The sequence below is a fragment of the Acartia tonsa genome, chromosome 1, assembly GCF_053477335.1.
Source record: "Acartia tonsa isolate MP-2025a chromosome 1, ASM5347733v1, whole genome shotgun sequence".
NCBI classification, from domain to species: Eukaryota; Metazoa; Arthropoda; class Copepoda; order Calanoida; family Acartiidae; genus Acartia; species Acartia tonsa.
In genome coordinates this window covers 62,041,761-62,066,191 of record NC_137260.1, presented here as the reverse complement: position 1 = coordinate 62,066,191, position 24,431 = coordinate 62,041,761, and the positions used below count along the sequence as shown (strand labels likewise).

The following is a 24,431-nucleotide window of genomic DNA, read 5'->3' as shown; positions in this document are numbered from 1 at the left end:
CTTGTTATATTTAGAAGCGAAACTACTCTTTAATCCACTCTGTGTGTCAGTCAGTCCGTAACGCTAATGATGGTTAGGTAGACGACAGAAACGTTTTTTTACGAATATTCCCTGTACCAATAAGCATCCAGTATGTAATTTACTTTGTCTGTCGGCCAGTCAGTCATGCTACAAAAAAAAATATATGTTAAAAAGGTTTCGTGAATTTTTCTCCAACATATTTCTATTCTTGTTTATAACAAATCATCAATTCCTCTTTCAATCTCCTTTTCCACAATCAGCTCCATGAGTTTTTGTGCTTCGCTACTTATGCATGTTGTCATCCTTACATTTAAATAGAGTTGGGCCGGATATCCGGCCATTTTAGATATCCGGTTATCCAGTCGGATATCCGGTAATTTGCCGGTTATCGAACGTTGGCCAGATATCCGGCCCAACCCTACATTTAAATTGAATATGTAGAAAAAAGGTATTAAAAAATAGAACAATTTTATTTTACCTAACAAATGAGAAACAACAAAATAACTAATATTCAAATTACAATAATTAACAAAAAAAAAACAATTGGTAATATCCTTTAAATCAATAGTGGAGCATATACAACCCTATCCCCTTTTTTCTTAATTATAGAAATAAAGGTCAGCTAAATCTTAGTTTCCGATTTTGTTTGAATCACCCTTATCCTATCTCAATATTTACTACTATCTAAAAAAGCTTCCAACTTTTTAAAAATCAAAAATTGAAAAATCTAAATTTTGAATGTATAATGTATAAAATTATGTTTATCCTTTCCCTTTGACCGGAGTAGTTGAAAATAGCTTTGCAATAGTTGGGTTATTCGGAAATTAGGGAACAAATGGGTAATCAATTTTCAGTTGATCGAAATAAAATAATCTTTGCTGGGGGGTTAGGTTTGCAAATGTAGCGTTTAGGAAGCCCTATAGTGTTAATAGCTGGAAATTGGGGTGAGGGGCTTATGCATGGTCCACTGATGAATCAGAGGGATATTACTAACAAAAACAATCCTGGAACAATAAAACATTAACAAATTTTAATCACCATAACGATCTTGAGAATATCATTTGACTAGAAACTAAGGCTGGTTCTAAAGCTGACTTATATCATAAGAATCACAATAGAATATTCATCCTCATTGAGCTTATATTCTAGTGTGATATTATGGTATTTAGGTGCTATAGAAACAGCCTTTAGAGAACAAGTATGGCGCATTTATTGCAGCGTAGCTTAAACTTTAAATTTCCTTTAGAGAACATTTTCATTGTAGTAGGGCTTAGTTTTGAGCCAACGAATAAGATAACGTGATATAAATTGTTCATTGATAATATTTGTTTATTGTAGAAGGGGTATTGTAACACTAGAGTATAATCGTCTGTACGTCCATCCGTAAAATCATTTTAAAACAAAATAGAATTTATTCAATGGCTGTCTAACACCATGATAATCAAGAGTGTTAAGACTAAATGTAATTAAATTTCAATGTGATATTTTAAGATTGCGGATCTTTAATAATCAACTTTTAGAGAACAAGTATGAACAAATTATTTAGAGAACATATTAATCTGTAGCAAAGCTACTATATATATATTGTAAGATGTCCGTCCTTCGTAACTAGTGTGTATAGAAAGAAAATTGGATGATGATCTGTCTTATTTTTTCGTGTTGATTTCTCTTACAATGAGGTATAATTAAACATTAAGAACATTTGAAGTCACAAATTTAAGACATGAATTTGGCTTGGCTTAGATTTTTAGGGACTAAAAACTTATAGAACAGCAAAGTAACAAGGATGATAACATGCATAAAAAGCGAAGCACTACAAAATTATGGATGAACCAACGAAAGTGACTTTTAGTGGAGATATCTAGTTATCATAAAAAAAGAAGAGGAGAAAATAAGTAATAATAATTAGTTATTGAAAATCACGAAACCTTTTAATATATAATTACGTCTTTAGTAGTATGGCCAATAGAATGACGGACCAATTAAGTTGCATGCTGGATGCTTTTTGGTAAGGGGTACATTTAACCAAATAGATAAGCCAAGAAAATCACATTTTTTCCATAGAGAAATGAACAGACAATGCGAATTATAGAGCAGAGTAGCTTCGCTACTAAAAAATAACAACAAAATAACAAAACATAACAAAAAAGTATAACAAATTCTACATGATATCTTGAATGAGGTTTCTTGTAAAGGGTAGAATATCTTTGAGATTTAATGTTCTCTGAGAGTAAGAGCTTTCCTGCGCCTCTTTCCTAAAAGGAGTAATACGTGTTAAAAGATAATTTTGACTGAAATATACTATAAGTAATACATAGTATATCAAGCCTAATGTGGAAATGTCCCTAATACTAACATCAAAGTAACAATGGATGTAGAATATACGTGGATATTATGACAGAAGAAAAATTGTCGTCAATTTAGGTTGTAATATCCCCTCGCATTTATTGGTAAGGCCGTTTATCCAGTAGGAGGGAAAGGGATGGGGGAAGAGAGTTCACTTAATTACAGAACATGAAAATCTGGTGTAAAATCCAAGTAATAATAAATCCATTAAAGTAACATTTGTAACTGTACATTGTACAACCTCCACCCCCCAAAAAGAAGATTTTAAAAATCTAAAATTGCAAGTGGAGGGTCGACTTCACTTCCCCCCTCTCAAGTGCTCATAATAGCCTAAAAGGGGCGTAGCCGCTAGTATTAAACATAAAAGTAAGAAGAATAGCCGACCAGATGAAAGAAAAAACAGACTGAAGGGCCAAGATAAATATAATGTAGATGCGCATATGTCAGTAAAACATTCCAACAAAAAATATAGGTTTATGTTTATGGCACATAGAGGCTAAATAGTTTATAATTCTCCTCTTAGCACGGTCAGACAAAGTGAGTTATAGAGTAGCTTCGATATACTAAAAAGTTATTACTGACGAATATTTATTTAATTTATATAAACTCCTGGCACATGTTGGATAAGTAATAGGAACATTTCTCTTTTTAGGACGTACAGACAAAGTGAGTTATAGAGTTTCTTCGCTAAAAAAATTGTACTTATTAGTACTTATTTGATTTATATAAACTCTTGGAACAGGATGTACGGAGGGGGAAATACTTCTATTTTTAGGACGGTCAGACAAATCAAATTATAGAGTAGCTACTAAAATGTTTCACTTACGAGTATTTTATTTATTTTATATAAACTCTTGGCACATGTTGGATATATAATAGGAACATTTCTCTTTTTAGGACAGACAGACAAAGTGAGTTATAAAGTTTCTTCACGCTACTAAAAAGTTGTCAGGGTGGGAGGGGACATTGAGCTGCTTATTACCCTAGTCCCCAAAGTTTTATAATAACGTTTTCTAATTCGTTAGGCTTAACAACTTTGGGGATTTTTATTGTTTTTTTTTATTTAAGTTGAGTTTTAAACTTATCAACCACTGAGTAAAACAAACAGTTGTACTTACGAGTATTTATTTAATTTATATAAACTCTTGGCACATGTTGGATAGTAGTGGGAGCAGTCCCCGTGATCCCGTCCAACTTTTTCTGCTTTCCTGTATTCCTTCAGCTTGTTCCAGTAGGGAGATTTACTTGGCCTAGGAAAAAAAATTGGATCTACTGCAGTTGACGGTAAAATATTGCTGGTAACGAATATTGCCAAAAATCTATGAATTTTAAAGGCTGCTAGATCATACCCGCACACCATTTTAAGCGGCATAAGAAGGCCTACAAATAATCTGGAATAGCCAAGATCCAATGATGCACAGGGTAAGCTTCACTGAAGAAAAAACGCGTAAAATAGTCCTTTTTCGCGCATTTCTCTGCACTGCGAGATAATTATGCATTATTGATTTATGACTATTCCAGATTATTTGTAGGCCTTATTATGCCGCTTAAAACAGTGTGTGGGCATGATCTGTACGTTCAGCCGTTTGACAGCTAGCAGCCTTTAAAATTCATAGATTTTTGGCAATATTCGTACCAGCAATATTTTACTGTGAACTGCAGTGCTGTAGATCCAAAAAATAAGTTATTTAGCTATAGATTCAAGAAGACCGTGCACTGTGTTCCTAGACAACAAAGATTTAGTAGTGACTTTTAAAACATCAATTGGTACTTTAAATTACTGAATACAATTTTAAACTTTCAGAAGATCATATTTTGTTGAAAATTTGTGAATAGGAACTTTGATAATACATCAAATATAAAGCAAAGAAGTAAAATTCTTTTTGTTTCCAATTTTTTTTCTTGTTTAAACTTTTCAAGATTTTTATTTATTTATCAAAAGTATTTCTATTAACGCAGACTGGCCACAACAAAGATTATTATGTCCAAAATATTTGAGGGATTTGTTTATTGAATAAAACATACATGCTATTATGGTTTTACAATCTTACGGTTTATACCATATTAATAAAGTAATTTTATTTAACTTTTAGCGCACAACTTTGGCCAAGTTGTATATTAACAGCTCTTCTAAAACCAATACTAACGTTATAAATACCATAGCATTAGAGACTCCTAAATAAATATAGAAACAATACTCACGTTAAGAATATTTCTAACATTTCTCCGACCATCCCATATCCTATCAATGGTGACTTCTGTGTCTCACAAATATATAAACAATACTCACGTTAAGAATATTTCTAACATTTCTCCGACCATCCCATATCCAATCAATGGTGACTCGTGTGTCTCACAAATAGCTCGTAACAAACACGCCTGCAATACAATTTAACTCCCTGCCTAAATATTTTTTTAAATAAAGGAGTTTTGTTTTAATTTCAAGATAAATAGAATTATCATTTGACAAAAGACTTAAAAATTTGTACCCAGCATTAAAGGAGATTTGTCAGCAAATAAGGCGTAACTCATTACCATGTACAGTCGGGACTTATAGACAATTGTTGTGTAATCAAAGGTTTTGTTTTATGTGGCAGGTGGGTTGTCACTTCCCCCCCCTTCCCTCTAAAAAAAGGTCGGACGTCCTTGGCTGTTCTACTTAGTTTAAGTAGCCAAGCTACCTTTCCAAAGAGCATCCAGTATACAATTTCAATCCATGAGTTTTATGCTACTTATGAATGTTGCCATCCTTGTTTATATCAGGATTTTAGTTTTATCTTGATTGAATATATTTAGCAGGGCAGTTAAAATTTGCATTTTCCTTTCCGTCCATTCCAAAGGTGAACAGGTAATCCTCTACCCACTGAAATTAGAAAAATATTTTAATAAATTTGCTCCAAGAAATCAAATACGATGATGTCTGATGTATGTGTAATAGAATACAGGGTAAAGTCCCTTTCGTGGAAACGCCTCTTAAGGGGCATTTCTTCGTATTTTCACAGTAGCTTTTCTCCTATTTCTAGCCCTTGAAGGGGGCTCTAAGCACGCGGGACCTATTTTTAAAGCCTCCAAGCCAATCATTAACATTTACCTAACCTAAAATAACCTATAAAAAACTACTGTGAAAATACGACGAAACCCGCTACTTCGTTTTCTTTCCATGATCCTTATAGTAATACTTTAGTTGTACTAGACTTCCTTCTTATTATTATGCAGGTACATTAATGGTTCCATCCCTAGAAGCTTGGGGCGAATACACTAGATAGTTTTAGAAAATGGTCAATACATTTTTTGAGCACACTCTAGCAACAAAGGCTCTTTATAAGTAAAACCTAAAGCATTTCAAAGACACACTATCCTTTGATGCATTGGATGAATAAGAAAAGCTGTAATTAATAAAAAAATTTGGGTTATTTTTATATTGAGGGTACCTTCACCTAAAATAGTTATAAACTTCCCCGGACCTGAAGAACCATATCAAGTCATCAATTATTGAGATCCTTTGCTTCTTACAGACAGAGAGACATCCTGTTACTTTTATATAAATTTTGATCTTAAATAAAATGTTTGATTACCTCATATAGCATAGCTCTTTCTCCACCTGTAATTTTGTGTGGGGGTATCTCGGGATCTGGAAGGGATCTTTTCCTCCTAAAACAATATCAATTCTATTTATTTAAAAAATTTCTAGAACTGCATTTGAATTTTAATCATCTTCATGTTGTTTTCCTCTAAATAGACGTACAGACATACCTATCTCTTTCAACCTAGAAATAAACTATACCTATCTATTATCAAATAAGTGATTCAACTTCTTTAAAATGGAGATGTTACACTATTTCGCAATTTTTTAAAAACAGTATTAAAACCCTATCTCACACAGGAGCCTCGCAAATTAGGCAGCAAATGACAATCTTTCCACAGTAATTAAGTTTATCTACAGTTTGCTGGGAAGCACGTTTTGGTCATGTTCGTAGAATTAAACAGCTGATTTTTTGTGTAGATTCCCTTAACTAATGAGCCACCAAAATATAATTTACTTGGTCCTTCAGTCTGTCGTGGTCAAGCTACAAAATACTAATACATATTATGTGTGAAAAGGTTTCGAAAATTTTTACTTTTTAGGTGTATATATTTTTTTCTCGAATTCATTCGAATCCGGTGGATAGGAACCGGTTCTCATCCATACGAAAAAAACTATGTCTAGCATCGTATTATATCCAGCTTTCTACATTCTATATCCGCGGAAAGCGGTTTATAATACGATGAAAGAAATAACTATTATGACACTAAACATCTGCTCTGTAACTCACTTTGTCTGTTTGTCCATACAGAAGGGGGGTGTCGTCTATACCCCCCTCAATTATTAATTTGGGCATGCCTTCCCTTGCCAAAACCCCTTGCACACCACTGGTTTTTGGGGCAAAGTACTAAAATTGATCTTTACTTTTAAACAAGTAATAAATCTTTTAAGTTTAGACCAACTACGTTTTAAATGGTAACAGTAATTATGTAAGGCAACTTTAACATGAAATTACTTTACCAAATTAATATTTATTACTTTTGAGTTTTGACGCAATGATAAATAATCTATGAAATTAAATTTTATGAAATCATAAGTTGCTGAAGGGATAAGACAATGGACGATAAATTGATGTACATCCCCAATGATGATAAACAAAATTACCCCTCATAAAGATAAAGAATATGCTTTGAAAAGTATGGGCACCTCTAGTTTAATCCAACTGTAACTATACTTTATTATAGGTACCCAAAGTTTTTTATCAAACAAAGGAGAGAAGAAACTCTGGGAGGGAGAGGACATTGGGCTGTTTATTACACTAGTCCCATAAGTTTTATAATAACGTTTTCCTATCCGTTCTTTACAACCTTGGGGATTATTGAATTTTGATTGGTTGGTTGAGTAAGTTGAGTGTCCAAACGTTTCAACCACTAATTTGTAATCTACATAAGGGTTAATTTTGTGTATCATCATTGAGGATGTAAATCATTTTATCGCCATTGTCTTATCCCTTAAATTCCTGGAAGAAACTGAAAAGCAAACGAATGACAGAAAATGTTTTGAAAATATTATTTAATTTATTATAAGAATCTCTGTCGCGCTTTCTGACCGAATGATAATTTATTACTTTATGTAGATAATTGTTTTCTTTTTCCTACAGTTAGTGGTTACTTAATCATCATTATTATTCAGGGCTCGACAGTCGCGTGTTAGCCGCCTGTAAGCCTAACCTAAACCTTAACAATTTTAAAAATCAGCTAGACGAAACCTGACCAAAATATGTCAATGCCTCTTTTCAAAAATAATTTCAAAGTATGTAAATGGGTTTAGATTTGTAGCTGAATCGCGGCTGACACGGGGCTGCGAAGCCTTGTTTTTATTAGTGTAGCTGCTCTATAACTTTTTCCTATAGTTGTTTTCCTAAAAATGGAGATAATATATATTATTTAAGTGGTTATCCGAAATCTTAATGGACAAATAAACAATAAAACTTACTACTTTTATGCTATAACTAACATGTAAGCTGAACTTTCAATTTAAAAAAAAATTAGGGCAGGATTTTTTCAGGGGCATATTTAGAGTTACGGTATCCTCCCCCAAAACCAACAAAATTATAAACTTTCCCTATACATGAAAGAAGCTTCACTTTGAAGAAGAACCATATTGGTCAAGCGGTTAGATCTAAAGCTACAGATACCCTTTTACATTTTTAAAGAATATATAAAATGTCTAGAAGAAGTGCAGTATTGAATTTAAAATATCTTAAAGAACTGTAAAACGAGAAAAAAATCATATAGAGAATATACAGAAAATTGAATAAACTGTAAAATAAATTCTAAAAATATCACAAAACCTTGCAAGCTAAAGTATTTTTATGTTATTACTGAGTGTCAGATTGAGGGCATACCATAGTTAATGAGTAGCATTGCTACTAAAAAAAGTAATTACTGTTTTTGTAAATCATAATTGACAGCTTTTTATCAAAAGGATATCGGAAAATTTAAATACTTTTTAGATAATTGACCATGTCCATAAATCAAACTTTTTCTATGTATATAAGTTAGATATAAAAACAAATCTTAACTTTTTGTGCTAAAAAAGTTTCATTTCATGTTATTATCTTTAAAAAAATGACTTAAATTAGGTATTTAGCTTTCAATACTGTTTCATTATTAATTCTAAAATATTTATATAACAAGAATGACAAAAGTAGAAAGGTAAAAAAAATTAAGCAAATTTACTTATAATTGAGATCACCTAAATAAATAGACGGAAAAGGCAAGTTAATGGGAATCTCCACAAGAAATTTTTAAAAAGGAGTCGAATAAATTCGCGTTTCTGGCATAAGGATGTACAGACATTGTTCAAAATTGTATAAAAGAAATGAAATGTAATTAATTAAAATGTGTTAAAAAAATCACAAAACCTCTCTCTTTAGTTACAATAACATTCTTAAAATATTGTGGTAATTTTAGTTTAGTATTTCTCAGAGATCTTAGTGGACGATAAATTGATCCGTTTTTAGATTAAAATAACTCTTTTATTGGGATAAAATTATTGGTTAAAAAGTTGAGATAACCAATTCAAGATTTAATGATTCACCCCAAAATGTTTAAAGCCAAAATCAACGAAATTAAAAATTAACAAGATTTTAAAACTTCCTGGTTTTTCTAAATAATCTCTCAAATAGAATCTTGTGCTTTTTGGGAAGCCTTGAATAGTCCTATGTAGCAGAAATATTAAAAAATAAATACGTACCTTCCTAAAAGAGCTGGATTGAAAAATGGCAACAAACCAAACGGATTTTGATTGTCTGTGAGTCCCATCGAATCGAAGGAAACTAAAACAAAATTAAATTAATCACAAAAAAAATTTATCGCTAACCAATTGGCCAAGTGAGTTCTCAACTTCAAGAAAGCTTAGGATGGTTTTAGGCTATTTTCCTGTCCCTACTAACATCTTTCAAAAGAGCCCCTATATGCTAGGGGTGTACTTACAAAAGTATAGAAATTAAGTAGACGTAACTTTAAAGTTTTTTTTTTTTAGCTCGCAGCTACTCTAAAACTTAAGTTATTACACTATAAAGTCAGCCCATCCTTTAGATCTAATTCTACAAATTAAGATTAAGCTATCTTTAACAAGTTTGTGTATTCGATGTCATTTTCTCGGCTGTTATTTAAGACTGTTTTCATTACAACTTAGTTGGTCCGTCAGTTTGTCGGTCATGAGGTCAAATACATAAATTTATTCTAATTGTAACATTTTCGTGTTTTTTAGCTTCGCTACTCATGGATGTTGTCATCCTTATTCATTATATAAATTTATAAATATTAGTATTAATGTCACAAACACAAGATATATGATACTTAATTAAATAATAAATAGCATAAAAACATTGTATATTATTCATTTAGTTTACATTATTGTATAACTTCATACAAAGAGACAATTATAAAATAATTAGTTTTGTTACTTGAGCGTTTTATTCAATTTAGAAGATCATTATAAACAAGCAGTGGTGTGCACAGCAATGCAATATAGAAGTGTTAAAATATTGAGGAGGCTAAAAGGGGAGGAAGACAGTTCTTATATCTTGCTTTAGGGGGGGGGGGGTGCCTTTCGTCTCACTCCAATTAGCGAAGATGGTTCCTGTGGGGCTGTTGCCTTAAGGAGTTCTAATTAACCTCATTTAACCTAACCTAACTTAATGTTTTACACAATTTCACTTTCATAAGATTTAGGAATTTTAAAAGTGATATAAATAATAATATATACCAATAAATCCTTATATAAAAGTAACTAGTTGTTTATCTGTGTATCTGTCTGTGATCTTTTACAATGAAGCTTTCTATAGGTCCAGGACAACTTTATAACTGTTTTTTATAACTTTAAGAAGCTGTTCATGTCATTATTAGCCATAAAGATAAAAACAATTTCAGAAAAGATTCTTATTGGTCAAGTAAACTTTCTTTAGAAAGGGATGAGATGAGTAGTATTTTTTTCTAAAAGCATTACGGATGAACAGAAATAGGAAATCAAACATACAATAAAAAAAACTATAAAGACGGCTATAATGATTATTTAATAAACAAAAAGATTACATGAAAATATAATAAAAAACGGTATAACCTTGAGATCAGATTTACACAAATAAAACAAGATATGACAAGAATAATCTTTATGTAAGTAGCGCAGCAATTGAACAATTACATAAATAAATAGTAGAAAATTAAATGAAAATAACATTTTAGCATATTTCGTTGGCCCTATTGTAGAAAAATTATGTTTTTTCTTTAAGAACTACTGAAACGAATGAGTTTTCCATTATAGAGAAGCTTTACAGAGGTTTCGGGATGGTTTTAGTCTATTTCTACCACCCCCCTCCCTGCCTCCCTCTTGATTGAATACAGAGCCTTTAGATGCTAAGAGCAGGTTCTAGTATATAAGTTATTTAAGAGTAGCTTTATAAAAATAGGATAAATATAACGAATTGTAGAGCATCCTCGCTCCTAAAGCCATGTAGACATACTATTACGCATTTAAATAATAATCATCATGTAAAAAAGCCACAGTTCTCTGTGTTATATGTTCAAAGTTGGGATTATGAAACCATATTTTCAGCTGGAGATACAGAGTCGTCCAAGGGTGGTGGTAAAGGGGTGTTTAGTTAATCCCCCCACCAAACTTTCAAACCCTTAAAATTTTTACAAAATACATCAGATTAACCGTTTCAAAATAAAAATTGGAACACCCTGAATATAATCTTTAATTGGAGATAGATACCCATTAGTCCGAGAATATACTCGAGTTTAAAAGGTACAACGGCCAATTACTACTAGAATGCTGCTTTGAAATTGATTATTATTTTTTTTTCCAATACCTATTATTCCACATACGTGATTTTTTTTTTAACATTTTTCTTAATATAAATTTTAGTTTCGCTGCCCCAACTGGATTATTATATAAGCAATTAGGATATATAAATAGTACATGCAGTATGGCCAGTAAAAAAAATGTCCGAGCTTGTTTGCTTATTAAGACAAACTAGGAGAATTTATAGAATTTTAATCGTCAGAAATAGTTATTTATCTCATTGTATTATAGTCAGCTTTCCGCGGATATTAAAATATAAGATTAAAACCAGTTTTGTTAGCCTCGAGGGGCTGAAGGCCTGGACTAAAAAAACTGGTATTAATTTTATGATTCTTATTTTAATATTCGTGGAAAATCACCTGTAATGGGTGATGTGGTAAAGGGGGTGGATGGGGGGTATCGTTATTCTAGCCAACTGCGAGCATAATTTTATCATGAGTAATGAGTACATGAAAATCTAGTGCAACATCGAAGTAATAATATATCGTGTTTTGTAAGTTTGTAATTAGATATAACATATTTTGAGGACACCCTGCCAGAAATGCAGATTAATATAAATTTTTCTCCCACACTGTGTGATCATTTCGAAAACTCCCAGGGAAGAAGGGATAGGACAAAGGATGATTAATTAATCTTCTCAACTCAATTCTGTATTGTAATGTTATGCTCGCTTTTGGAGAGAAGGATTTTAGATTTTTTAACTGTCGTTGGCTTTTCTCTTCCTATTTTTTTAACTGCATTCTGCGCTTGTTACCAAAGAAGTAAAAACAAGTAAAAAAACGAATTCATTTTTTTTACCCATTGCCCTATCCCTATTTCCTGATGAATATGATCGTTGTCTGTTTGTTAATGTTTTATAAATTGTTAACTGGACAATTATTATTATTAAACGCGAAGCTTTTCTATAATTTGGGTAGGTCCGTCCGTACGTCTGGAACAGACAGCTTTTTTCGTTAATTTACGCATGTTAGAATTGTCCTATCGATTTAAACTTTGCATAGGGATTCCTGTAGTAGTTAGGTACGATTTAGAATCATAGCAACTATATAATCGTTACCAAAATGTCCATATGTCTAGTTTAATCAGGTTGGTTTTTTAACTATTATAACAACAAACTTTTAAAGAATTATAATTATCCGATGTAAGTATGTCCTTAAACATTATCCTTTATTTTAGCATTTTTCAACAAAACAATTTTGTTTTGACTTTTATACAAATTTCATTCTGACTATTCAGTTCTGACACTCTAAAAGTTTTATGTTCGTTTGTCCTACCGTTTAAGATTTTCGCTTTTATGGATGTTGTCATCCTTGTTTTTGTAATAAGAAGTCACTTCGCATACTTTTCAAGATAAAACTGGATTTAGTTTACAATTGCTTAAAAGGACATTGGTAATATTGGTCCATGCTATTAATCTTAGCGAACATACAAAAGACAAACAAACATCCTGTTACTTTATTATATAGGATAGGTAATACAAGAAAAATCATAACTATAGTTAGAGCAGCTATAACTACAGTTTTAGTTTAATTAAATACTAGCGGCTACGCCCCTAGAGGCCTCTAGTTGCACTTTAAATGTTTTTTTAAAAATAATACGTAACATTTCTATGTTGCGTTCAAGTCTCAACGTGAAAAAAATTTAGATTTTCTTTGTGATTTCTCTTGGGAGGGTGATGATACCCTCTCCCCAAATAGTTATAAACCTTCCCGGGACCTATGAGAAGCTACCCTGCTAAGGAGAACCCGATCGGTTCATCGGTTAGCGAGATCCTTCCTTGAATAGAATTAGAAAATTCATTTAAAATAAATAAATAAATTCTTAAAAAATGAGTTTCCCTTTAAAGAAGGAAGTATAAAAAGTGATATTATTATTATAATTATTAAGACATGTAAAAATGTAATAAAATCGATATTGGAAGGCAATCAACACAAACAGTCGTTAACATTTAAATCCGGGACATTGGACTGTAAATTACACTGGTACCCAAAGTTTTATTATAATGCTTATTCTTTAGTTTAAAAACTTTGGGTACTTTAATTGAATTTTGATTGTTTTGGTCTCAAACTAATAGTGTCCAACCTTTTTAACTTTTAATTTCAATTTATGCACAAAAATTTATCGACTGTTGTCTTATCCCTTAAGATCCCTTAATCGACACATACACACACACACACACAACACATACACACACACTCACACTCACACACACAACACACACCACACACACACACACACACACACAGTCATTTTAATTTACGGTTATTACCACAAATCTTAAGGGATGAGACAATGGAAGTTAAATTGATTATATCCCCAATGATGATATATAAAATTAACCCTTCTGTAGATTAAAATTATAGCTAAAAAGTTGGACAATACTAACCACTCAAAATTTGACAAACGTAACCAAGGTTTTTAAAGTTTTTATAACTTTGGGTACCAGTTGTCCCCTCCCTTCCTTGTTATTTAAATGCAGGGATAAATGGTTTCAAAGATTTTTTACATGCTAGATAATTTTAAGTTCTAAAGGAGAGTTTGGACATGGGCAGTTTCCCCTAAAGTGCATTTGAACTACCATTAAACTTTTTTGGTGCTTATTTTATTCACGTTTAGGTTAAGCAAGGGTTAGAGGAACCATGCGGGGAAAGTAACCTTTTAAAATTGAAAATAAAGGTGGGGGTGTAAAACTCTGCTTTTGGTATAATGAAAGAATTGTACATAAATTTAGCTGCCATTGACCTCTACTTTTTTTTCATAACATTTGCTTAAGTCGTTTAAGAGATCTTATACTTAGAGTAAAGTCTGTGTTGCAAGATGCTCAAATATAAGTTAAATTGTTATTGTTAGGTACCTAAGAAATTCCTTTTTTTTTTAAATGAAATTCGCTTGTTTTTCTAATATTCACATTTCACCTTAACCCTGACGGACAGACAGACATGGAGTAACTATTGAAATATACTTTAAATGGTTTTTATGGATTTTTAATTCGTTTTTCATTCGTTAAAATGGATAATTTTCCGAGTGATTAAATTGTTTTATATTCTTTTTTTGGAAGACATACATATTACATAACCCCTTTGAACATAAAAATGTAATTTAACAAGGATGACAACATCCATAAAAGCGAAGCTCTGAAACGGTAGGACAAACGGACATTAACACTTGTATAATGTCAGAAATGAATAATCAGAATGCGAATGTATAAGAGTCAAAGCAAAATTGTAAATAAATTTGTTGAAAAACTGCTTGATATAGGATAATGATTATGGACATACTTACATTTTTAGGACTTGATTATAGAGTTGCTTCGCTTATAATATTGTACTTTGTTGTCCCAGGAATCAGTATACCAAAAATCAGACCAATCGGATAATTAGGTCACATACAAATTTGTATGTAAAAAAATCAACATGTTTAAAATGGACGTACGGACATTCTGTTAATGATTATAGAGTTGCTACGCTTTCTAACTCGTACCTAACTATTACAGGAATCACCATGCAAAATTTGAAATCAGTAGGACAATTCTAACATGCCTAAATTAACGAAAAAAGCTATTTAAAAAAGTAAAAAAATCAACATGTTTAAAATGGACGTACGGACATTTTGGTAATGATTATAGAGTTGCTACGCTTTCTAAATCGTACCTAACTACTAAAGGAATCACCATGCAAAATTTGAAATCGATAGGACATTTCTAACATGTCTAAATTAACGAAAAAAGCTATCCGTGACGGACGGACGGACGGACGGACGTACGGACGGACGGACGGACGTACGGACGGACGGACCGACCCTAATTATAGAAAAGCTTCGCTTTTAAAAACTATGAAATAGCAAAATAAAATAAATGTTAATTCTATACTTTTTACTAAAAAATTCAAATTCTATTTATGTAAGTCAGCGCTTCACCAGAGGGGTGTGAAACCATTTGGACCTATCAGAGATGCTTCACTGTAAAGGAGAATCATATCTGCTGTTAGCAAAAACCTTAGCAACAGACACAAACTTACAAACATCCTGTTACTTTTATATAAAAGACACTTACTTGTGAAAGGTGTTGAAATTGTCATATTCGCATCTACACCATGTGGCGGATACCTAGAATAAATATTTATAGTTTAATACCACGTCACACTAAAGACGTTAATACGTGTGCCATTAATAGTTGGAGTAGAGAAAATGCCTTGCCCCGTAAACAGGTGCAAGTCAATACCATGCACACACATTTAGGACCTCCGGACAGAGTTGTAAAGTTTGAAAGGGGTCATGGGACTAGAAATACAACTAGTACCCAAAATTTTGTGACCATGTTATCTCATTCATTGGCTACATAACTGTGTACTAGTGTATTTAAACTTAAAACCCCTGTTTAAACCTAAATTTGACCCACATAATTAAGCATATAAGTACTCAGGAAGTGAGGAGACATTGAAATTTAGATAGTACCAAAATTTCTCGAACAACGTTATTTTATTTCAAACTGGTAGTGTCTAAACTTTTCAACCAATAGTTTTGTCCATTGTCTTATCCCTTGATATTCCTGGACAGACCTGAAATTAATCTGCTTGGACAATTACATAATTGTTGTTATACAACATACATCCATAAAATACAGGGATAAGGGATAAGACAATGCACGATAAAATGATATACTTCCAAAATTATAATAAACAAAACTACACCTTCTGTAGATAAAATATATTGTTGACGATACTAGTTTTAGAATCAACCAATCAAAATTCTTTAAAGCTACCCATTATTTTTGAGCCAGTAAATAAGATAAAGTTGTTATAAAACTTTGGGTACCAGTTCATTCCTATGTCCCTACCTACCTGATAATACATGACCAATAATTGGTACTAATAAAGTGTACGTTTCATTATTATTATTATTTAATTTCAACTTTTATTGTTAGAAGATCATCCTTGGCAAGAAACCCGCGACCGTGGCTCAACACGTAGCGCATTCGCTCGTCGTCAGGAAGGTGATAGGTCATAACTAAAGACGTTAAAAATGGTTCCTACTGCTGCTATGTCAGATGCGCGACATAAATAGTTTGAGTAGGGGGAATGCCTTGGCCCAAAACAGGCGCAACTCGTTACCATGCATAGTTGGGACCTTTCAGACAAAGGTCGTGCATCACAGAGAGTTGGTTGTCTGTTAGATGTTACTTAACCTAATATCCTTGGGTGTTTGGACAGAGAAGGGTTCGTAACAGTCATCCTTAGTTCTCCTGGATTGCTGGACCAGGACCTGGACAGTACATCAAGTATGTAATAATTTCAAAGAGCTTTACTCTATATGTATTTTTTTACCAGGAGGGAGGTGACATTGGACTGTAAATTATACTGGTAACAATTTCATATACATGCTTTTTTATTATGTCTTGATTGATTGGTCAAAACTTACACAATGACTATAAGTAAGTCATAGAGTAGGTTCGTTACTTAAAAGAACGTATATACAGTGGCGTGCGAAGCACTTTGTCTAGGGGGGGACATTTTGAAGATTTTGTAAAATTTTGCCCCCCCCCTAAATCAAAGTGCCCCGGGGGGGCACTTTGCTTTAGGGGGGGGCATTTTGATTATATATACTAATTTTAAATAAGGGCGTTTTAAGGGGTGGGATTATTTGATTATGGGCCTTCTAGTCCTTATCTCTTCTTCCCCCTCCCTTCCCCCATCCCTATTTCCCATTTATATCCCCCATCTCTTCTCCCCCATCCCTTCTCCCCACCCTGCAATGACCGAAGGGAAGGGAGCTAGAAAGCATCTTCGAAAAAAAAGTACAGAAGATAATTTAACCTTCTCCCCCCCCCCCCACCACAAAACATTTTTTTATGGGTGGAAGGGGATGTTATAAAATCTCAGCAGGAAGGATGAATAACCCCATTAAAAAAAATTTTTTTTGGGGGGGGGAGATAAAAACACTCATTTTGGAAATAATTTACCAAAATTAACCTAATATGTAAAACTGATTTTAAATATTTCTTTATTGTATGACAACAAGGATGACAACATCTTTAAGTAGCAAAGCACAAAAAATCATTAATAAGAATGCATACAAGTAGATTTAAAGAGCATCTGTTGAAATAAATATATATTTTAGGTAGAAAAAGTCACAAATCCTTTTTCCTGTATGTTGTGTGATGACAGTTAAAGTAAATTACATACTGGATGTTCGAAACAGCGAGAAATTTTATTTTTTTTAATATTATAATCCACAAAAAAATTTATCGTACCATAAAAACCAAAGATATAAAGAACTATGTAAAAAATAAAAAAAAATTACTTGTCCTTTCATCTACAGATATAAAAATCTATTAGAAATATGGAAAACTTTGGGGTATAGTCTCTTTTGTGGCAACGCCTCTTAAGGGGCATTTCGTCGTATTTTCATAGTAGCTTTTAATAGGTTATTCTAGGTTAAGTTAGGTCAGGTGATTTCCCCGCAGGGTTAGGCAATTAGCCCCGCAGGAGCTATAAATAGGTGAAAAGCTACTGTGAAAATACGACGAAATGCATCTTAAGAGGCAATGTCACAAAAGGGACTATACCCGAAATTTAAAAGATACAAAAATAGCCAAAAACGTTCTGAAAAGCAGTCCGACCTCCATGAATTTTTAATAGTTAATTATACCCCATAATGATGGGAATGCTAACATTAAGTTTTAGCCTTCTATCTTTCATTGCAGTTGAAAAAATTACATTTCCCCCTTAGCATTACGTACTGACAGCCATAGTGAATTATAGAGAAGCTAAAAAGTTATATCAACATATCCTACCCTCTTTAAATGGCACTTTAAAACTCTGTTAATTTTTGATTAAGTGGTGTTTCCAAGGATTTAAAAGGGCAGTGCGTGAAGCGCACCTAAAAATATTTACTCCCCCTTTGAACTAAAATCAATTCAAGACAACAAGAGTGGCGTATTTTATCAAGTTAGGAATATAGAGTGTAGTTAGTTTTAAGGGTTTTTAATGAAAATTGCCATAAAAAAACATGTCTTTTTGTAAGGGTATGTACACAAAAAAATGATAAACTTATCCTGAAAATAATATGACATCATATATAGTTATTCATTTAGACAGACATACAGTGTTGAGAAAAAGGCTTAGATAAATATCAACGCTGTTTCTTTTTTATATAAAATAACTTTTTGATTGAGTGTTTGTTGTTTACACATGTTTTTATAGAAATAGAAACAAAATATACAATGTGATAAAAAGCAGAAACCATTTGGAAGGGCGCAAAGCGCAAATTTTTTTCTTCAAATATGCAGGGAGGGAGGGGTTTTTGGGCTATTTATTACACTAGTCCCCAATATTTCGTATAAAATTTTCTTATTCGTTGTCTCCACAACTTTGGGGACTTTAATGGAATTTTGATTGGTTGGTTAATTAAGTTGAGTTTCCATACATTTCATCCACTAATTGTAATCTATATAAGGGGTAATTTTGTGTATTATCATTGGGGATGTACAAAATTTCTTTGGTAAAAAGTTTATATTATACAAAATAAAATACTTCCTTTTACCTGGTTTGTTATGTTCAGTGAAAAAAGATTATAACCTAATTTCTACATTAATTAAAAAATTTGGTAAGGTTAAATGAATAGTAACTGTCTGTTTGGCGCGAAGCGCCAAAAAATTTTTTTTGAGTATTTTTTGATCTTTTTTTTTGAAACTGGGATAGTTTTGCTTTTTGTAGGGTAGGGGGAAAAAGGGGCATTTTTGTTGACCAGGGGGGGGCAAAATGGGGCATTTTTCAACATTTAGGGGGGGGCAGGGGGGGCGGTGGCTAGGGGGGGGGCAGGCAGGGGGGGGCGTTTTGGTCGCTAGCGGGGGGCAATTGCCCCAAATGCCCCCTTCGGTTCGCACGCCACTGCGTATATAATATATTAGTACCAAACCTTGGTCAACAAACCAAATATTCAGTTTTTGTATGAAAGATATAAAAAATAAAAAAACACCTTACCTAATTAGGTTATAAAGATAAAACCTAATTATATATGGTACTCAGAATAGATAAGAAAAAAAAACAAAGTTTTAAGCAGTGCAGCTACGCAATAATTGACTTAAAAGGAAGCGACATTGAAATGTAAAATCCAAACTAAAAGTTGAAAACTTTTGAAAATACAGGGATATTTTTGTTTCTCATCATTTGAGATGTATGTATATTAACTTATCCTAAATTGTATAATTTAAAAGTGTTTATGCTCTAATTAAAAGTTTAATGTACAAGAACTTAATATTTTGCTAGATTTTTATCTCGGCTATTCAATTATGAAAATTCTTGTTCTCAAAAACCCAAAAGGGCGTGAAATGGTCAAAAATAGCAAGTTAAGTCAATCTTAAAAAAGCAAAAAATAAGTAAATAAAATAACATTTTTTTTCATATTAAATCTAGGATTATCCTTGTAAAGTAAAAATGAAACTTCTTGTAGGTTTAAGGTAGTTTTATGACACTTTTAGGAGTGGTTTTAAGCTAAAAAATCTCCCGTCCAAAAAAAAGTCCCGACAAAGACTAAAACTGATGTTCATGAAAAAAAAAGTTTTCAAGATTTTATAGGGCAGACAATTACCTACAAATCAATTGACGAGACAATGCTGAATATTTTTTTAAAAGTTTTGAAGGAACATCGGGTCTGACCCACCCAAGGTTAACATACTAATAAAAATGTTAAAAATCAGGGAGGGAGTGGTCATTGGACTGTAAATTACACTGGTACCCAAAGTTTTATAACCACATTTTCTTGTATTGGAACAAAAACTTTGGGTACATTAATTAGATTTTGATTTGATGGTTTAAAACTATAAGTTTAAGCCCAGTTTACAAAAGACAAAGGTCGACCTCTGGAAATTTTAGCTCGATCTATAGAAGCTTTAGGTCGACCGATTTTATAAAGGTATTTTTGGATAGTACTTGTTTAGGTTGGCCTACATAAAAAATCGGTCGACCTTTTAAAGTTATTTGTGCACTGAGCATATCAATTTTTCAACAAATAGTTCTACAATCGTTGTAATTTTGTTTATCATCATTGAGAATGTATATCTGTTTATCGTCAATCCCTTAAAGTCCCTGGTAGAATTATTTCAACAAGATTTTTATCGCGATTAAGGGAGTAATTAAATTATATTTGGTCTAGTAGCTACGCCCTTTGAGGCCTCTAGGGGCACTTAAGGCGATTTTTCTTTAGTTGAATAATTAAAGACCTTTCCTAAACCTATAAGAAGCTACACAGTAAAGGAGAACCATATCGGTTAAGCGATCAGCGCTACACACACAAAGACATACTTATGTTTTAGAAAGCCATTTAGTCGACATAAAGTATGAAAATTTAACGTTGACAGAATGTTAATCACTAAATTTTTAAAAAACTATCCTTATACTAAAGTAACAGGATGTCTGTGTGTATGTCTGCCTGTTTGTCTGTACCGAAGGATCTCGCTAACCACTGAACTGATCGGGTTCTCCTTAACAGGGTAGATTCTCATAGGTCCCGGAAGGTTTATAACTATTTTGGGGGAAGGTACCACCACCCACCCAAGAGAAATCACCAAAAAATCAAAAAAAAATTCAATATTTGAGAGACTTGAAAGCAACATAAAGAGGTATCGTAGAGACTTGAACAAAAAAAAACATTTAAAGTGCCACTAGAGACCTATAGGGGCGTAGCCGCTAGAATATGAATAAAATAGCTGAAAACTATTTCTTTGCCAGTGGTTGATTTCAAAATGAAATGCACATGTAATAAAAGTGTGTTGTTTGTTTTTGAGCATTTGGTGCTTTCAATTAAACTGCCTATCAAGCACTGAAACCCAACCCCCTTACTTTAAAATTTAAAAGGGGTGGGGTTGGAGAGTTAGTTTTTTCCCCTACCTGGGCTACCAAGAACCCAATATAACTTACCCTAACCTGACCTACACAAAAAAGGAAACACTTCCCCCCCATTCCCTATTTTTAATTTACCAAAAAAATGAGGTAGGGGCGAGGGAGGGATTTCAGTGCTTGACGGGCAATTTGAGGGAATACGCCATGTGTTGTTTGTATATAAGCATTTCTTTAAGTTTGCCTTTGCAATTTTCACCATTTTGGGTAATATATTTTCAGGGAGGGAGGGGACATTGGGCTTTTTTATTACACTAGTCCCCAAAGTTTATAACAACTTTGAGGACTTTGGTTTCATTAAGTTGAATGTCCACCTTTAATTGTAATCTAATAAAAAAGGTGTAATTTTGTGTATCATTATTGAGGATGTACAATGTACATCAATTTATCTTATCCCTTATATCCCTGATATTTTCGTTTTGGGAGGTGGTAATAAAGTTTTAAGTTTGCTTTTCTTACTTTTTAAACATTTATTGTTTACTAGCTGCTGCTCCCCTAGCATCTTGGGGGCTATGCAGCGTTTCGGAGCCGTTTAATTTTGGTGCGGCTCCGGCTCCGCGGAGCCGTCTGTGATGATGGCGGCTCCGGCTCCAGCTCCGGCTCCGACCTAAAATCAAGAAAAACTCGACATATTTTTTTCCCCATCAAAAAATGTTTTTATTTTGACTTTTGAAGGTTTTAAAAGTTCAATTTTTGATAAAAATGGACTTAAAAAACTTAAAAAGGGCATTTGCACATGACAAAAGAGTTACCAAATTATAATTTTAAAAAATCTCTTTATTTATCTACTCCGGAGCCGATTTTTAACGAAAATTACGGCTCCGGCTGCAGCAAAATATGGCGGCTCTACGGCTCCTGGCGCCGGCTCCGAAACACTGGGGCTATGTATTCAAATCGGTAAGAAGGGGGCAGAAAAATAGACAAAAGCCATCCCATGGCCTAAATCTAAAAATAAAATGGCCTAAAACCATCCCACGAACCCCAGCCAGAAAGTCGAGTTACTATCGAGCTACAATCGCTTGCGATGTCGTAGAGTAATCTCGCGCGAGTTCTTACGATATCGCTAAATAATCGCCCTATTCACATTAACGATATCATACGATAAATGGTCGAAAAGGTACTTACAGCTGCGCGATACACCCACGAAATCTTAAGCGATATCGTGCCAAAATCGTGAATCAAAAGTACATTAAAAAAATATTTAACATCGTGTAGTTTAATGTAAGGAAAAGGTTCCAAAATAAAATCAATTTCATAATAAACAAAAATTGTACATTTTATACAGAGAGAGAGAGAGAAAGGGTCACAATCTCTAAGTGTATATAGTGTACTCAATAATTATAAGGGGTGATATTACATCTGTTACCATTATAAATAGAATAGAGAGGAAGTTGTGTTATACTAGATATTGGTTATTTTAAAGTATGATTAAGACATTTTTGTTCTTTCATTGTTGTTTAAAATGAAAATCCTTTCAACAATTTATTTTTTTTAATAATAGATCATTAACACATTATAATATTATGTCTACCAGTTTTGAATTTATTTTGTTTGATAACAAAAAAATTCAAATTGTCTACATAAAGTAATGGGAATACCTAGCGGCAATTTTATAAACTATATTTATCACACAATGATTTTGATTATAAGTTGGTTGTGAGTCTGTTTGTAAGTGTGTGTTGACAAACATACAGTGCGAGACACACGCGATATCTTAGCCAAATCGTGGTTGCCGCGATTTTTACTACAAAATCGAATTAATCCCTAGCGATTTTTTTCGATTTTTGCTATAAAATCTTAAATAAGATTTTGGCGATAAAATACTACATATCGGATGCGAGTTTCCTTACGACGTTTCTAGCTGGGACTATGTGAAGCTTGTATAAGAAGGAGAACTCGCTCATTTAGAGTTTATTAATTGAAATCGTAATCTTTCAGACAAAAACCGTTACTACTTTAAATAAAAGGATTAATTAAACAAGGTTGTTAATTTATATGAAAACAAGGATGAGAAACGCAACATCCATCAGTAGCGAAGCACAACAAAACATGAGCAGTTTTTTATTAATAGGTCATAAAAAGAGGGAAAGGAAAAGGATTTTATAAATAATATGAATTCTGATAACTTCATATATATATGTATTTATTTGATTATATTCAACCAGCGGCTACGCCCCTAGATGCCTCTAGTGTAGTTTTCTAGCGGCACTTGAATTTTTTTTAGTCATTCTTTTCTAAGGGCAATTTCTCTTGGGATGGGTGGACAGTGGTGGTACCCACCCCCACAATAGTTAAATACCTTCCCATAAGAAGCTACAGTGCAGTGTAAAGGAGAAGTAGAACCATATCGGTTCAGCGGTTAGGGATAGGGATACTGGATCTTTTAAACTTGACTGACGGACCGACGAACCACGAAAATTATGTACTTGATACTATTCACTACACAAAAAATCAGCATTCCATCTGGATCTACTGCAGTTCACGGTAAAATATTGCTGGTAACGAATATTGCCAAAAATCTATGAATTTTAAAGGCTGCTAGCTGCCAAACGGCTGAACGTACAGATCATACCCGCACACCATTCTAAGCGGTAAAAGAAGGCCTACAAATAATCTGGAATAGCCAAGATCCAATGATGCACAGGGAAAGCTTCACTGAAGAAAAAACGCGTAAAATAGGCCTTTTTCGCGCATTTCTCTGCACTGCGAGATAATTATGCATTATAGATTTATGGCTATTCCAGATTATTTGTAGGCCTTCTTATGTCGCTTAAAACAGTGTGCGGGCATGATCTGTACGTTCAGCCGTTTGGCAGCTAGCAGCCTTTAAAAATCATAGATTTTTGGCAATATTCGTTACCAGCAATATTTTACCGTGAACTGCAGTAGATCCTTCCATCTTAAATGAATGTTGAGAAAATCACATTTCGCGTAAATAACATTACGAAATGACGGACGTAAAACAAAGAATTATTAACATTGCTTCTTTAAATGGTATTAAATGTATAGCTTTTAAATTTGGCTCTATTGCCAAAAGTGGTTTAATATAATTGTAGATTTCAATTATATTAGTATATAAAAATCTATAATTTGGGTTAAAATGTAATAAAAAATCCACGGTTGGATAAAAGTATCTTTAAAAAAAGTTGGTCTAGGGATCTTAAGGATAATACAATGAATGTTAAATTGATATACATCCCATATAGCGATAAAAAAATTTACCCCCTCTGTAGCTTTAAATTATAGGATGAAAAGTTGGGACTTTGTAATTTTCA

At 32.9% G+C, this 24,431-nt stretch overlaps 1 protein-coding gene across 1 annotated transcript in view; it reads right to left on the bottom strand.

The window, feature by feature from the left end:
* Positions 1 to 1,656: 1,656 nt before the first annotated feature.
* LOC145315711 (uncharacterized) overlaps positions 1,657 to 24,431 on the bottom strand; it is a 38,515-nt gene continuing 15,740 nt past the window's right edge. Inside the window, exons 5-11 of the mRNA XM_080155778.1 lie at positions 15,315 to 15,367; positions 9,149 to 9,230; positions 5,943 to 6,018; positions 5,191 to 5,230; positions 4,658 to 4,748; positions 3,486 to 3,617; positions 1,657 to 2,276 (exon numbers count right to left, since the gene is read on the bottom strand). Of these exons, the coding sequence (XP_080011904.1) occupies positions 2,183 to 2,276; positions 3,486 to 3,617; positions 4,658 to 4,748; positions 5,191 to 5,230; positions 5,943 to 6,018; positions 9,149 to 9,230; positions 15,315 to 15,367 (568 nt within the window). The 3' untranslated portion in view covers positions 1,657 to 2,182. The remainder of the gene's footprint in view (positions 2,277 to 3,485; positions 3,618 to 4,657; positions 4,749 to 5,190; positions 5,231 to 5,942; positions 6,019 to 9,148; positions 9,231 to 15,314; positions 15,368 to 24,431) is intronic.